Source organism: Zosterops lateralis (genome assembly GCF_965231275.1).
Source record: "Zosterops lateralis genome assembly, chromosome: 8".
NCBI lineage: Eukaryota > Metazoa > Chordata > Aves > Passeriformes > Zosteropidae > Zosterops > Zosterops lateralis.
Window position 1 is genome coordinate 15,517,952 of NC_139768.1, and position 14,630 is coordinate 15,532,581.

At 37.9% G+C, this 14,630-nt stretch overlaps 2 protein-coding genes across 3 annotated transcripts in view; both read right to left on the reverse strand.

Moving 5' to 3' along the window:
* Positions 1 to 14,630, reverse strand: part of SEMA4G (semaphorin 4G) — a 129,819-nt gene that overhangs the window by 30,695 nt on the left and 84,494 nt on the right. The window lies entirely within an intron of this gene.
* The window catches only part of SLF2 (SMC5-SMC6 complex localization factor 2), a 29,778-nt gene continuing 16,304 nt past the window's right edge, over positions 1,157 to 14,630 (reverse strand). For both annotated transcript variants that reach the window (XM_083866600.1, XM_083866599.1), the window contains exons 10-20: positions 13,325 to 13,400; positions 11,923 to 12,064; positions 11,373 to 11,481; positions 10,571 to 10,747; positions 9,895 to 9,992; positions 9,288 to 9,375; positions 8,674 to 8,796; positions 7,801 to 7,878; positions 6,138 to 6,224; positions 4,691 to 4,759; positions 1,157 to 3,575 (exon numbers count right to left, since the gene is read on the reverse strand). In XM_083866600.1, coding sequence (XP_083722726.1) covers positions 3,540 to 3,575; positions 4,691 to 4,759; positions 6,138 to 6,224; positions 7,801 to 7,878; positions 8,674 to 8,796; positions 9,288 to 9,375; positions 9,895 to 9,992; positions 10,571 to 10,747; positions 11,373 to 11,481; positions 11,923 to 12,064; positions 13,325 to 13,400 — 1,083 coding nt within the window. In that variant the 3' untranslated portion in view covers positions 1,157 to 3,539. The remainder of the gene's footprint in view (positions 3,576 to 4,690; positions 4,760 to 6,137; positions 6,225 to 7,800; positions 7,879 to 8,673; positions 8,797 to 9,287; positions 9,376 to 9,894; positions 9,993 to 10,570; positions 10,748 to 11,372; positions 11,482 to 11,922; positions 12,065 to 13,324; positions 13,401 to 14,630) is intronic.

The following is a 14,630-nucleotide window of genomic DNA, read 5'->3' on the forward strand; positions in this document are numbered from 1 at the left end:
CACTGGCTGAAAAAAAGCATCAGTCAGGCAAAACTAAAAGCCTCTCCGCAAAGAGAAGCCCTTCGAGGAATTTACTTTTCCCAGGATCCCTCCCAGCAGCCCACGCCGTTCCCCAGCTCTGAAAGCCCTTTTCAACACGTGATAAGAAGGGGCCCTGCCAGTAAAGCTGGCAAAACATCCTCAAGGCAAAACACCAAGGTATTTCACAGCCTGGGGGGGGAAACAGCAATTAAAGGAATTCTGATAAGTTAAACCACAAGGAATAAGCTAAATCCACTAATGATTGTCCGACCTCTCTGGGCAGCTCCTTTGGAGCTCCTCAGCAGCTGCTCCTACAAGCACATCAAACCTCTTCCCTGTTCAAAGTCAGCCAGTCCCAAGAGCCTTTTCTCTCTTTCTGGATGCAGAAAGAAGCACTAATATGCCAATGGAAACAGCTGCCCCTCTGGCAGAAGGCAGTGTTTCCCACTGGGGAATTTCAGGCAAAAAGCAGTTTTCTAAAAGCCCACAAACTCGAGGAACAAGACTCCAAAAAAACTAGGAGGGTCATCTCCAGGAGAAATCTTTCTGATTTGCCCTTCTGAATAAAACAAAAAGTCACAAACCACCACAAACCAGTAGAAGACAAACCAACAAAAAAACAAAAACACAAACCCCAAGCCAGGAATGCTGTGTTATACATACAGTTCTCCTGTATGTATAAAGAAAACGAACAGAAGACCAGCATTAGTAGTGTAGCTCCAGTATTCCTGCTAGTGACAGGATGAGCAGAGGAACCCAACTACCTGGAAGCACTTGCTTGAATCTCCACAGCAGCCCCCAGGCACCCAGGAGTGATGCTGGACAGTGCTGAGCACAGACACCTCTGATGGAGGCAGATCTGGCTGTGCTCAGAAAATCAGCACTGCAGCATCCATCCCTCAGTATTAAAAATCTTTTTCCACATTTAATCCTGCCTCTCAAATGCCTTTGCAGCAATCTAACCATAGGCTCCACCAATAACACACTTAGGTTGTTCCAGTCACCTGCTTTTCCCAAAGACCTTCTCAACTAAATCATCAGCTTTGGGGACTTCAGAGAGTTCCTGCAGCTGCTACATCAATGAAGTGTCCTACTGACCTTCAGCCAGACCTACCTGCAAGTCATTAATCACTTCTGAAATCCCCATCCACTACCAAGTTCCAGAACAGGAACAGTGAGAATATGAGATGCACAATTGGCTTCACAGCCAGGTTTCTTCAACTTTAAAACCAGAAGTGTTTGGGTTATTTTAAGCCACAGAGAGGCTTGTCAGAAAACAAAAAATTAAAAAACAAGCAAACAAACCCAACAACAACAACAACAAAAATTTAAAAAAAAAAAGGGCAGAAAAAGCAGCAAGGAGCTACAAACATATTTTTTAACCAGATTTTAATTTTTTCTGTTACTGCAATAAAGTGCACCTACTTCCACATGATACGTGATAATCAGGCTCTTAATATAGCCAACATACTATCAAAAGAGAGACCTCAGCGCAAAATGCTCATCTGAAGACAGCCAAAGCAGTTAAGACCTTTAGTGTGCAAACAACCTTTTCCAATGCATGTAAGTCCTGGCTGAGGGACAGCACACGAGTTAGCAAAACACAAGGGCAGCAGGTTTGCTATTTCACTGCCAGCAGCCCCTTGTAAAGATCCTGTAGTGATGCTTGGGAATCATCTCTGTAAGGATTCTGATGAGCACCAATTTAACCCATGTCTAGACTTCAGCACTTGAGGAATTACCCCTCAGCTACAAAACAGATGGAAGAGAAGTCCAGATCAAGCAGGACTGGGGGAAAGAGGGAAAATGCTAGAACAGGCATTGAGCATGAATACAGAGGACTGGCTGAGCTGAGAATGATTTCAAGGCTGTCTCCATCTATAATGAGGTAAGCAGCTGTGAACCCAAGAACTGTAACGTGCCATAAGAATAAAATAGGATCTACAGTCTTTTTTTTTTTTTTTTTTCTTTTTGTAAAACAGAGCCCATTTTGTCCAGGGACATTTAACTAGAAAGGAGTGTCTGGTTTTATTTTTTCATTGTTCTGTTAAATGAAAGTAAATATCAAAGTGGTTATTTTGTGTGGAAAAACCCTGAGCAGTTTCAACATGCTTTGAACTGCAGTACAAAAGCTGTTCATCTAAACCCCTCCCCTTTTCTTCTTCAAAATATACAGGCCAGCAACGTCAACTTTACACAGTAAGAAAATATATACACATTAAATACAGTAAACATTCCGCATTTTTTTACCTTTATACAATATTAGTGAAAAAAAATAAAAACATTAATAAAATTACATACAATATATTCAAACAGAGTGACTGTTACAAGAGGGAAGGCATATAAGCTATCAAAGAGCAAAAGATGGCATTGACATAACAATGTAATACTTGAAAAAAAAGTACACATTTAGGATGAATTTACAAATCTAATAGATTTCCTCTAAGATGTGTCCATTCTGTAGCAGTTCTTTTATATGTAATACACATATTTAAATTTGAAGGGTTTGTGGTTGGCAGGTTTTTGAAGTCTTATTTTTTACATTCTTATAATAGAGAATTTATCATACAGGACAGGGTAATCTACAAGAATTAAAACAATATTATAAAACACATACATTGATGTTATTAAAAATCTCACTTATTATGGGAATCCCCATTGGTGCTTCTACCCAATACCTAAACTTTTTCTTTCTATATACACCCATCCTATTATAGACAAACCACAGTGTAAGATTTAAGTGATAGTATTTGTACAGAGAGCACAAAAGGACATCACACCTTCCTCTGATTATTCCATAAACAGCTCCTGGAGCTTTGAGCACATATTGTGTGTGCAGCAGGACTTCACACCAAGGAATTCAGTCATCATATGGCTTTCACAATCTTTGCAAAAGTGAGCCAAAAACTGTTCTCTAATCTCCACTGAAATGATATTTCATTCTCCATTTTAAAAAGATGCAACTGGTGTATTTTGTATTTTTAAGAGACACTGGATGTTCATACCAATTCTGCTTTGCAGATTACCATGATTCAGCCCACATCTGAACCACTTCCTCACCTGCTCACAACAGGGGAGGTCTAACACTCCCTCTGAACTCGCATTTCATGTCACAGGGCAGTTCTTTCCCAGCCAACCTAAAACAATGCTTGCAGGTACATGCTGGCAAGAAAATAAATACATACTGTTTTCAAATATGTCTTGTGATTAACAAGGGAAAGAAGAAAACTTCCTGCAGCTTTCAGTACGGTAAAATACTTCTAGGCAGTTCTGATAGGGCTATAGGAATGGCTGAGTTTCTTTCATTTTATCCACTTCATTTTTTCAGAAGTAGAGCATTTGTAGTAAAAAACAATGTTAGTCAAATCAGATTCTCATGTGTCTAGTGCTTGTCTGAATCAAGCTCAAATTCTAACTCAGGTGACTGATTTCTTCTGTTCCAAACAAGGTGAAGCTCCATTCATTCTACATCCTCCTTGATTTCAGTTTCTGTTATTTTCCTTTAACTAGGCAAGACTTCATGAATCTGGCTCCCAGAAGTCATGCAGTTTTCCCTAAAGAGTAAAAAGAAATTAGTATACAAGTCAGAAATCTAGTGTCATAAGAAATAAGTAGAGTAGGCAAGTGCATAGTTTAGGAGCACCACAGTGTGCTGGAATTTTATTCTGGAACACTTGCCAGTTTCCCATATGTGAATCAACTCAAAACACCTCTGAAAAAACAACACTGAAAGAGCCACCCTTGTTATTAACTTTCATTAATTGCTAAGTAGATTCTGCAGCCATGTGTTACATGTGTCACTCCTTGCTCTATAACATGAAATATCACACACTACACACAACTTTTTTTTTTTTTTGGGAGCAATTAAGAGTCTTAAAAACTGCATAATTAACCATTTTTAAACCACAGTCGATACTAGACATATATGTATAATTTAATTTTTATGTAAATGATACTCTGCATTACTGGAAAGCTAAGCTTTTCCAAGAGATACAGCTTTATGTTCCAAGACAGGACTCAAACAAGTGATCTGATCATATTACAACAGAAATCTTACAAGCCAAACCTGGAAGAAAGAGCTCTGAACTTCAAGTATCAGTAGAAATTATCCACCTATTCTACCAAGGCCAGCTAGGTGTCACAAAGGCAAATATTTCCTAGACTTATCATGGCATTATTTACTACTTTTACAAACATGAGAGGCTTTGCCTAACCGTGGTTTGAAATTTGACACATTCAAAGGGGGAGGAGTTGTTGAGAGCCCTCAAACACACGTGGAATAAAGCCCCGGACCCAAGAAGACTCAAAGCCACAGCAGGATGTGTCTCACTGCATTCCTGCCCCAATGTCCTTTTGGAAGCATCTGCTAATAGCTGTAATCAGAGACAGGCTCTGTGACTCGACTCAGGACTGGGATTTCAGTCTATTACACACACCTTTACAAAAACAGTGCTTTTAACGATGGAAAGGAGCTAGATCCTGCTTTTATTGAAGTCAGCCAAGTAAGAATTTTAATTAACATCTATTCTAATACATATAACTGTATTCCACAGCCACGCCATTTATGTAGGAAAATCTCTTGAAAAGAATATGCCATTTTCAAGTGCTAAAAGATGGGTTAAATGCACCCCACAGTGTGAAAAGAGAGAAAACAGTTTCATTACAGTACCTGAGTAAGCCGAGTGGTTTGTATCACGTCCTGCCATTTCCCATATATCCGAGCAGCCAAGCCTTTTACCTGCAAATTCACACTGATTAATTTAGCCAATGATGTTTAAAAAGACAAAATCATAGCCTGTGTTCCCCCTCACAGCTTCAAACTCAAGAAAACCCCAGACAACCCAACATACAAGGTCTATTGTAAAGGAACAATTTCATTGTCACAAAGTATCATCACCTCAACTTCAGATCCCTGTAACTCTGACTCTGAATTTAAAGCACTCCACGAACACATTGTAGGCACATGACTCCTCAGGTTAAATGTCTGGAATCACCATGCAAATAAACCTCTGGCCTCCAAACACCATCTCATCCGGGGAAAATGAGTTTGTCACACAAGTCTGATTGTACCTAGAACAGGTGCAACTGCAGCCACAAAAGTCAACAATGCAGCAGTGGCTGCTTCTGAAACAAACTCCTTGTACGTAAAGCTGTGCTTTTTCATACCCAGTCACAAAGCAGGTGTTTAATCCAAGCCGTTCACACTGAGATTTGCTTCATATGCTGTGTTAAAAAACAGCACAGTGGCATCTTCTAGAAGTTACTGCAGTATTACACAAATGAAGCAATGGAGGAAACCAGAGTAAGGTTTTCCCCTCTCAGTGCAAAGGTAAATAGAAACAGAAGGGAAAGCAACCAGAGATACAACACTCCAAGGCAAGAGTAATTAACTTGTTAAAAGCATCCATGATCCACTAATCTGTCTGAGTGTGAAAAGAAGAATGTTTTTGAGAGGTAAGGAGGCACACAGATGGAAATATCTTATGCAAAACGATTTAAAGCTGAAGAAGCCAAGGCTTTTCAAAGTTGGGGCTGGTCACTTCCTCACTGAGCTGGCTTGGTTTGTTACAACAGCATGAAGGTCACAAAATTCGGATTACCAGTAGTAAGGCTCACACAACAAAGCAAACAAAAGGCAGTTGTCCAAGCGTGATGATATGCCACATATACAGTTGCTTTAAATCCAAAGCATTTTTAATCAATTCATTCATTTGAAAAATAAAATAGAGACCCGTGCAGGACAGGCAACTTTTTCAGTCCTCCGTATCCTGCTCTGCAGGTAGGGCCTGCTCTTACAACTGGAGTCAGCTACAAGTGACTGCCACAGAGAGAAACAGAGTAACTCTGGGGGCCTAAACCTGGAGATGCCTGGCTAAAGACTCACATTTTAGAGCTGTTGGGAGTCCCAGTGTTAGCATAAGGATTATTTTCAGTGAATTAAAACAGGCACGTATTTATGTCCATGCAAAACATGATGCAGACAGAAAAAAAAACAAGAAAAAATCCACAAGCCCATGAGGAACTCCTAGAATTTCTAAGGCTGAGATGAGAGAACAATATGCATCATAAACACTAAAAACCACCCCAAAACAGAAAAAACAAGTTTTGCATCTTACCTTAGACCGATAAAACATTCTTGCATCTTCCCTAATATCGCCTTTTATGTGCTTATCTAAGGCACGACAAAGCTTCAGTAGGTGTTGCTAAATAAAGACAAAAGTGTACAGCTATCAAATCCCCCATGTCAAAACTACAGGCTTTATACAAATATTATATCAATATAAAAATTACATGCTTCAGTTTGAATTTTTCTCAGAAATACACAGTGAAGAAAGGGAAAAGAAAGAAAACAAGATGACATCACAAGATCATCTATCTGTTGCTGGCATGCTCCTGGTAAACCAGGTCTAAAATTTTTTAAAAGCAGCTTCAAAGTATAGCAGAGCTATACAACACAAATTCTAAAGTTCCTACTAACTAATTTGCAAATCCTTTCTGCCCCTAAAATAGCAAACACACTGCAGTGCCATTCACATCTTTTATCAGCAAAAAAAGATCTGAAATTACAATAGCTGAAAATAACCTTTTCAGTAATGATGACTCAGGTAATCTCCTTTGTAGGAATTGGCTGAGCAGGTAAAATATAACCAAGGTTTTATGCGCTGATCATTTATTCTCTCTAAATTTCTGATTACTTTAATAAAGCAGTTCTGCACTTCATGATCTCCTGATAATGATTCCCAAGGTCTTTCACATTCTGTTAATTTCTTCATAAAATTCCTGTTTTCAATCTCTCACTGAACAGCTGCCAAGAGGCTCTGCAGAACAGGTGAGACATGCTAAAATTCTATTTATAAACATTTGCTGGTGTGTCAAGGCCATCACAATTTATCCCCTCTAACTGGAAGAGGGGCAGAAATTAAATAGTTGATTGATTTTACACAAGTTTAGCCTGCACAATATTCAGCCACACCCCTCTTGCCACTTGATGGCTAACAGGCCAGTGAATAATAAAATCTTTCTTCATTAAGAAATTGAGAAGTTAAGAAAACAACTGAAAATATCAAGTTCTCCACAAATCTAAGTAATATACTGAGACACTTAAGCATCCAAATGTAGCCAAACATTACTGGTTTATATCTCTCAAACAAATCCTATGACAGATTTCTTAAAAGCCAAAAGGGATTGATTCCACAAGGCAGGTTTACGCAAACACCTTGCAGCAAGCAACTCCCAGCAAATGATCACAGAAATGTGAACAGAAATACTGAAAGGCTAACAGAAAGTATTACTTGGCAGATGTTCACATCACGTGGGCACAAAGGAACTAGCACTACAAAGTCCTTGCTTTCACTTGCTGCACTCCAGTACAGGAAACTGAAACGGGCTTGAAAATATTTTACTGGAAATTTTTAAAGTGGTTTTCTCCTAGACTGAAAAAATTCAATTCTACTTCCAAAGCCGACAGAATCATTTAACCTAGAATTTCTGTGTTAAGTTTATCTGCAGATACTTTCTGAGAAAGAGAGACACGACAAATGCCTGCTCTTTCACAGCTTCACATTTGGAGGTAGCTCCATTCACAGAAGAGAGCTTTCCCTTCTCTGCACTAAACACACAAAAGTTCTCCTGCATTTCCCTTGCCCACAACAAAAGTTTCCCCCAGTGATATTATGCACTGGTGATCTTCCATCACATGACAGCTCTTACCAAACAGACTAAAACTGCATGATAAACAATATTTTAAAATCTAAATGTCACGCCCCTAAAGTTACTTACCCTTTGACTTGGATTTACAACATCAAGGAAACTGGCTTCACTGACTAGATGAAGGAGGACATAGATTAGATAGTAGACCTGAGGAGAAATCAAAAGTGCTTTAGCAGTCAAAGCACCATTATAATTCTTCCCATCTAGAAACTGAACTATCTCTGCTTTCTGGAATGAATCCTCCAACAGCCAGGCCAATGGACAAGTATACCAATATATCTGCCTAAATAGCTCATTTGAAACAGTACATTCACATATTAGAAACATTTTAAACCAGTATTATACTAGTTTAAATAACCTAAGTAACCCATAAAAATGTGTTTTTAATAACTGAAAATTAACTGCAGCAGTTGGCTTTATTTTCCCATCATCTACCCCCAGATCAAAACACTTGCTGAGAGATTCCATGATAACCACTCAAATAACCAAACCAATATTCGATTTTTGGATGGATGGAAATATAAATCTTTCTAACACTTGTTTCAGAGGAGAGATTAATAAAAGATTCATAAGTCTTTTTCTGAAGCCTGCAGGTGAAGGCTTGGCTCAGCACCAAGCAGTTTTCACTGATTACATCATTACATTCTCTGATTACAGAAGTAGAGACTGAAGACATCCCCGTGACTCAGAAAAACTGACCATTTCCCTGTTTGTAAAACAACCCAAAACAGGTTCCTCCATCACATGCTCCTTTCCTTCCTCCGTGATTATAACCAAAACTAATAACATTCTAGAGATAAACAGTAAAAAAACCAGTGTATTTATAGTTCCACATACAAAACTGTTGAAAAGTAAAAGAAACATTCCCCAAATTGTATAAAAAATTATATATAAAAATATGCATAAAAATTCAAAAGCAAAAAAGCACCATTGGCTATATACCTCGTGTTCTAGTTCTGCATGAACTTCATCATTTGTATGCTCCTGTCCTTTTCTCATCTCTCTCGTCTTCTTCAGTAGGTAAGAAGGTTTCATACACACCAGAAAGTGATGCAGAAGAGACATCTACAGATACAAGTATTAACAAATTGGACTGATTTACTAACAACAGAAAATTGGAAACTGAGTGCCACTACAATATTAGCTGTCCATTAAGACAAGAACAAAAAAGGGATTTTTAATTAAAAAAGAAGTTTTCATGCTTTGAGTAATTTTTGACTATTCACATACTTCAGTGTTTGTACAATTCCTCAATAAAACATCAAACCTACGAAAATAGTTTCTCTCCACATGATTAGAAAAGGAAGGCTCAAAGAAGAGTAGACGTCTTTCCAATGTCCAAAATTAATGTTTAGGCATATAAACAAGCACAAGCAGCAGAACATGCAGATTACACAAATGTGCAAATACACTAATCTAAACAGAAAATTATTAATTGGTCATTTGGCAAAGTCTTTGAAAACTGGCTTACAATACTAAAACATAAAACACAAGCATACAACATATATGTTTTCTAAACTTCCAAATTCTACAAAGACAACGTATGTAAGCAGTACCTGCTTGTCACTGTCATCAGGTATTTCTACATGCTTTTTATGAAGAAATTTTGCAATTATCACTAGGCTGAGACGTCTTCTTACTTCCCTGAAAAATAATTTAAAAATTATTTCCCTTAGAATTTCCCTAACCCACCGTTTCTACAAAGTATGTGAGGCTATGCATATCTTGCCTACACATAAACTTGCTTGCAACTATTAAACTGGATTTTCTGAATATAGGTGCTATATAAACCAGTAAGTAGGCTAGTAAAACAGAAGTATCCTCAATCTCATAGCAGCTCAGCTTCTGCACAAGTAAACAATGCCAGATACTTGTCTCCAAGCCCGAAGTTAATGACCCAAGTAATTCTGCTTACTCAGTTACATTATAATTTACTAATTTCAAAGATACAGATCTTACAATGATGAAGCAGACATGAATCACCCAAAGAAAATCTAAATTTTGGTCGCTCAGACAAGAGTGATGGATGTCAGAACCTAAAGCTAAGCCTTTATTTTTTTTTTAAGTGTTATGTAATAAATATTGCATTTTTCAGACCTTGAGCTAATACAAATAAATCACAGTTAATGATCCTATGAATTTCTGACTTTTCAGTGTCATTACCGTCCCCGCGCGATCCAGCTGGGCATGAGCTGAACGAGCCACAGGAGGTTGTGGTGATCACTGGAGAGTTCACTCACTGCCAGGCACAGCTCAGGCACCTTTAAAAGAACAACAAAGCATCCTGAAACTGAAGAATGGCTGTTTGCTTTATTTGCAAAGGAGCACGCATCTACTGCCTACAAACACAGGCAGCAGAAGTGATAACAGGGACTGATCTAACAAGAGATGACATACATAAAAAAATTCCTGTGCTGCACCAGGAGGTGAGCCTGATAAATACAATTTAAAGTAAGGTAGTCGAGATCAGAATCTTTTTAGTGACATCTTACCAGCAGAGTGCAATAATTTTTTCATTCTTCCAGACTGCCATTTTAAACATACAGCTATTTTAGCACACATGATCTTAAGATAAACAAACTCTTGTAGAAGAGGACAGGCAACTCAATGTCATGCAACGAAAACCCTCTCAGTATACCCACCCACTTCCTAAATCTCACACAAATACAAAGCTTTGAATTTTTCATATGATTATACATACTATTATTGAAATTTCTATATTACATTTTCAGCCCATACTTAAGAAAAAAAAAACTTCCAAACAGAAGTTGCAGTTTCACAAATCCACAAATCTAGTAGAATAAATTTCAAATCTAGCAGAATAAATTTATGAAGTTACCTTTGTATCCCAGTCTTTTATATTCATCAGAAGCTTTACAAAAAGGCACTGAAAGTCTATTGGGAAATAGTTTCTTAACTGTTTCTCCAAGCTCATTTTAAATAGCAATATAAGCAGCAGCCATATTTCTTGGTCAGTATATCCATCGTGAATTACTGATGTACAGAAAACTAGAAACTTTAAAAGAAATACAAAGCATTAAAATATGGAATTGCTTTAGTTTATTTTGAAGCATGATGAGAATTCAAGTTTTCCACACTCACATTAAAATGTACCTCAAATGATGTACTGTTTTGGCAACACTTGTGTACTAACATGTCCCCATCCTCGAGTAACAGCATCCTTTTTTTTAATATCTGCTGGATATTAAATATAATATCGCCATTTTGAGCAATGGCAATATTGCCCAGACACTACCGGAGCAGGAAAGATCCTTCTTTACTACATAGATAATCCTCCTTTAGTTGAAGGAAAGGCCCAAAGATTTTCTAAACATTCCAACTGAAAACTGAAATCAGTGGATAGTTTCTTCTGCAAGTGGGAGCCAAGATGTCCTATAAAGTCCCACAGCTGTGAAAGGGAGTCAGCAAAACTCTGCAGTTGTGAGTGAAAGCAATGGAAGTCAAGAAACTGAAGTTTGCAAAATGCCTGCAGTAAACTGCTGAATGTGAAGCTGAAGTCTCAGGACAGCATCTACTCAAACACATGCTCAGGACTAGACTGAAAACCCTATCTTCCATCCCAGAAGAAAACACACACAAAAAAAGAAACCCAACCCACAAAAGCCTTGGAGTTTTCTCACCTTAATCACATTAATTAAATTGTTTTTAAGTAGATTGGGGAACGCTGGACTGGCAAAGGCTACATCTTCTCTTGGCTGTTGTTGACTCACTGTTTCTTGCACCTGACTTCTATTAGAAGAAACACAATCTAAGCAAAAAATGAACAATTCAAAAGCCCAAAAAGGCTTACTGACATCAAACTGAAGGGAAAAAAAAAAATCCTACATGCATCAAAATGCCTTCAAATCAAAATAATCCTCAGTTACAGAGCATCTAATACACACATCTAACTCAACTTGTAGCCAATTACTTTGCCCAGCTATTTAGCTAATATTCCTGCAAACCTTCATTAGGAAGATGCAGGACAAAGGACAATGTCCTGGTTTGCTGAATCCTGACCTAGAAGGCATTGTTTGAATTCCAGGGTTATTTATTCTAACTGAGACCTGTGCCAAGAACTTATAGAGTATGGGAAAGGAAATAAAGAAGAACCTTCTGATTCTACATTCTAAGCACAAGACTTGCTTTCACAGGATCTAGGCAAAAAAATATCAAAAGGAAAACACTTACAAAATATCATGCTCATTGAAGGGGGGTTGAAGATGTTGCAATGGAAAGAGAGATCTGAACTCAATACCCATATTGACAAAAACAGCTGATATATCAGCTATTGAAGGAATCCATGGTTTATACTGTTCATCACTGATGGAAGCTACAAATAAAAGACAAGGAATGGATTAGTTTAAATTTAGTTCTTAGCATTAGTTCCTTTTAAGGGAAACAAATAAGCTTAGCAGTTTGCATCAATTCTAGCAGCTCTCAGAGGCATTAGCACATTAAACAGTAAGCTTATTTTCAGAACAAGGAAGGAGGAAAAAGTCTAATACAGTATTTTACACTAGGGAAACATCTTGCCTACATAAAAGGTTGATAACTTTCAAATTCCACCCACTTTCTGTCATAGTTCTCTTTCATCACAAACAGCAGAACAAGCAACAAGGCAATATTTTTGTCTAAGACTGCAAATTACTGCCTGTGTAGGTAAAGGTGAGAGGGTTTTATCGCAGTGGGACTGGAAGAGTGTCTAAGTAAGATTTGAAAACAGGCAAGGTTTAGGGAACAGAAATGGTAAACAAGGAGCTCCCAGCTTTAATTGTTTGAATGCTCATTCATTATCTTGAATTGTTCATTCATGCCAGCAAGGCACAAAATAAAGGAGGCTACATTCCCTCTGATATCAGCTCTGATTTCAAACAAGAATTAAAATACAGGGTACAATTTGGACAAGCCTGTGCAAATACTTAAAGAGAACCACATTACTTTAACAATGTTAACTGGTAGTCTTACATGAATGTCACTTTTGATGGCTCTGAATGACGACAAGGGGAACATACAAAGGAACTTATAGTGGAGAAATATTTTGAGTACAGACAAAGGAAGAAGACAAAACATAGAAGACAGGAGCAGCTCTGTGGGCTGAAACAGATCCTTCAAAGTGTTTCTGTGCAGGTGTATGATTCACTTCACTTTTGTCATTTTTCTGGAAAGTAAATCATGAAGTGCTACATACTGGGTATGACAATGTGAAAAACATCTTAAGCTATATTTAAGCTACAAATGTCCACATCATCCAAAGTAGAAGATGGAAAGGAGAGCAAACTTTTGAGCAGACTGAGCTTCTCTTCAGGTCAATTCTATTTGTGAAATACCAGGAATGGGTTTAAAAGGCTTTGCATGGGATGCACTACTTTGGAGGGATGTGCCAGGACCACCTACTGTGATACAGGTTGCATACACTCAGTGAAGGTCAGCCCTCAGCATTTCTGCATTACATTAGTAAAAACAGAGCCTAAACTCAAGCCAAAATCACCCAACAGAACCAGTGTCTTTTACTTCCTAACACTTTCCTAAAATGAAGAGAGGAGAAGAGCTTTCATTCAGGGGGTCAGTTTTCCATCCTTCAAAAACTTACAGTTTTTTAATGTTAGCTCCATCAATCTTTCTAAGATCTTGGTGGAAACACAATGGTCAAGATGAATAGACATCATCTGTGAAGAGAGAAGCTACACATCAAAAACCAACTTGTCGTGACAGTATCAGCTTTCTTTTAATTAGGAGAAAAAAAACTCCACATCAAACCAGAACAAAAACACCACCAAACTTCCCAGCAGAGTAAAATGAGTAACAGATTAAAAAAACAAACAAACAAAATCTAACCCCAAAGCCTCTAAAGCAAGTACACCAATGAGAACAGAATACTGTGAATATTTATTATTTCAAGCAGTGCAAAGATGATATGAATACTTTAAAGTTAATTATTTACAGTATCAGAATGCTGTAACCCTGTGTTGGTTTATAAACAAGTTCTGAGTGTTAAGAGAATAGAAAGTATCACATACCCCTTTGGAACCCATTTGCATCTGTGATCAAATTTGAGCTCCCTGAGCAGGAGTGGAGGTAACAGAGTTAACCACACTCTTTTCCAGTCACAGACAAGTTGGACATATGCAATATTAAACCCAAGCAATGAATTCTTAGTTTTTCCCATAACTCTTAACTATAAAAACATGACTCTGAAGTACAGTTCAGGTTTCTTGGAGCACATCACTGGCCCAACAAAAACTTCTTTTTCTCCCCCAAGTGCTGGACAGTTTCCTGCTCTGTAAGTGATCTCAATTAGCTCACACTTCTTCCTTATTAGACAACACCAGAGCTCACAGAAAGGAGGAAGGCATTTTTTTAACTGGCTGGAGGGAAGGACATAGAAGAGCAAAATGTTTTGCTTTTGACAAATGTAGAAAGCCAGTCAATAGACTAAAGCTGCAATTTCCCAGGTGGTTCAGATTTCTTTTTTGTTTCAAGTACATTTAGAATGTGGCAATTAATAACAGAATGGAGACTGGAGTGGGCCATTTTTGTGAGTAACAACAAACTCCTGGTGATTCGGACACTGATAGAGTATCTTGAAAGGAGAGAATCCCCACACTTCCTTTGCCAATGACTCCAGGCTTCTTCATGAGCCGTAAGGTACCTTCTCCAAAAGAAAATTATCTGATAATGCTGGTATCACTGATGATTTAGAAGATTATATATGTAGAAAATGGTACTTTTGCACACTGCAACATGTATTGTTTTTCTAAGGGTGAAAGGAAATAAGATCAGCATTTACTCATGATTTGGCCCACAGCACCTCTCCTCACCTATTGTGTCCTTTCTCAGTGCAATAGCATATATGAACATGGACAGGGACATGCAGCTTTGCATTCACTCAGAGTGTG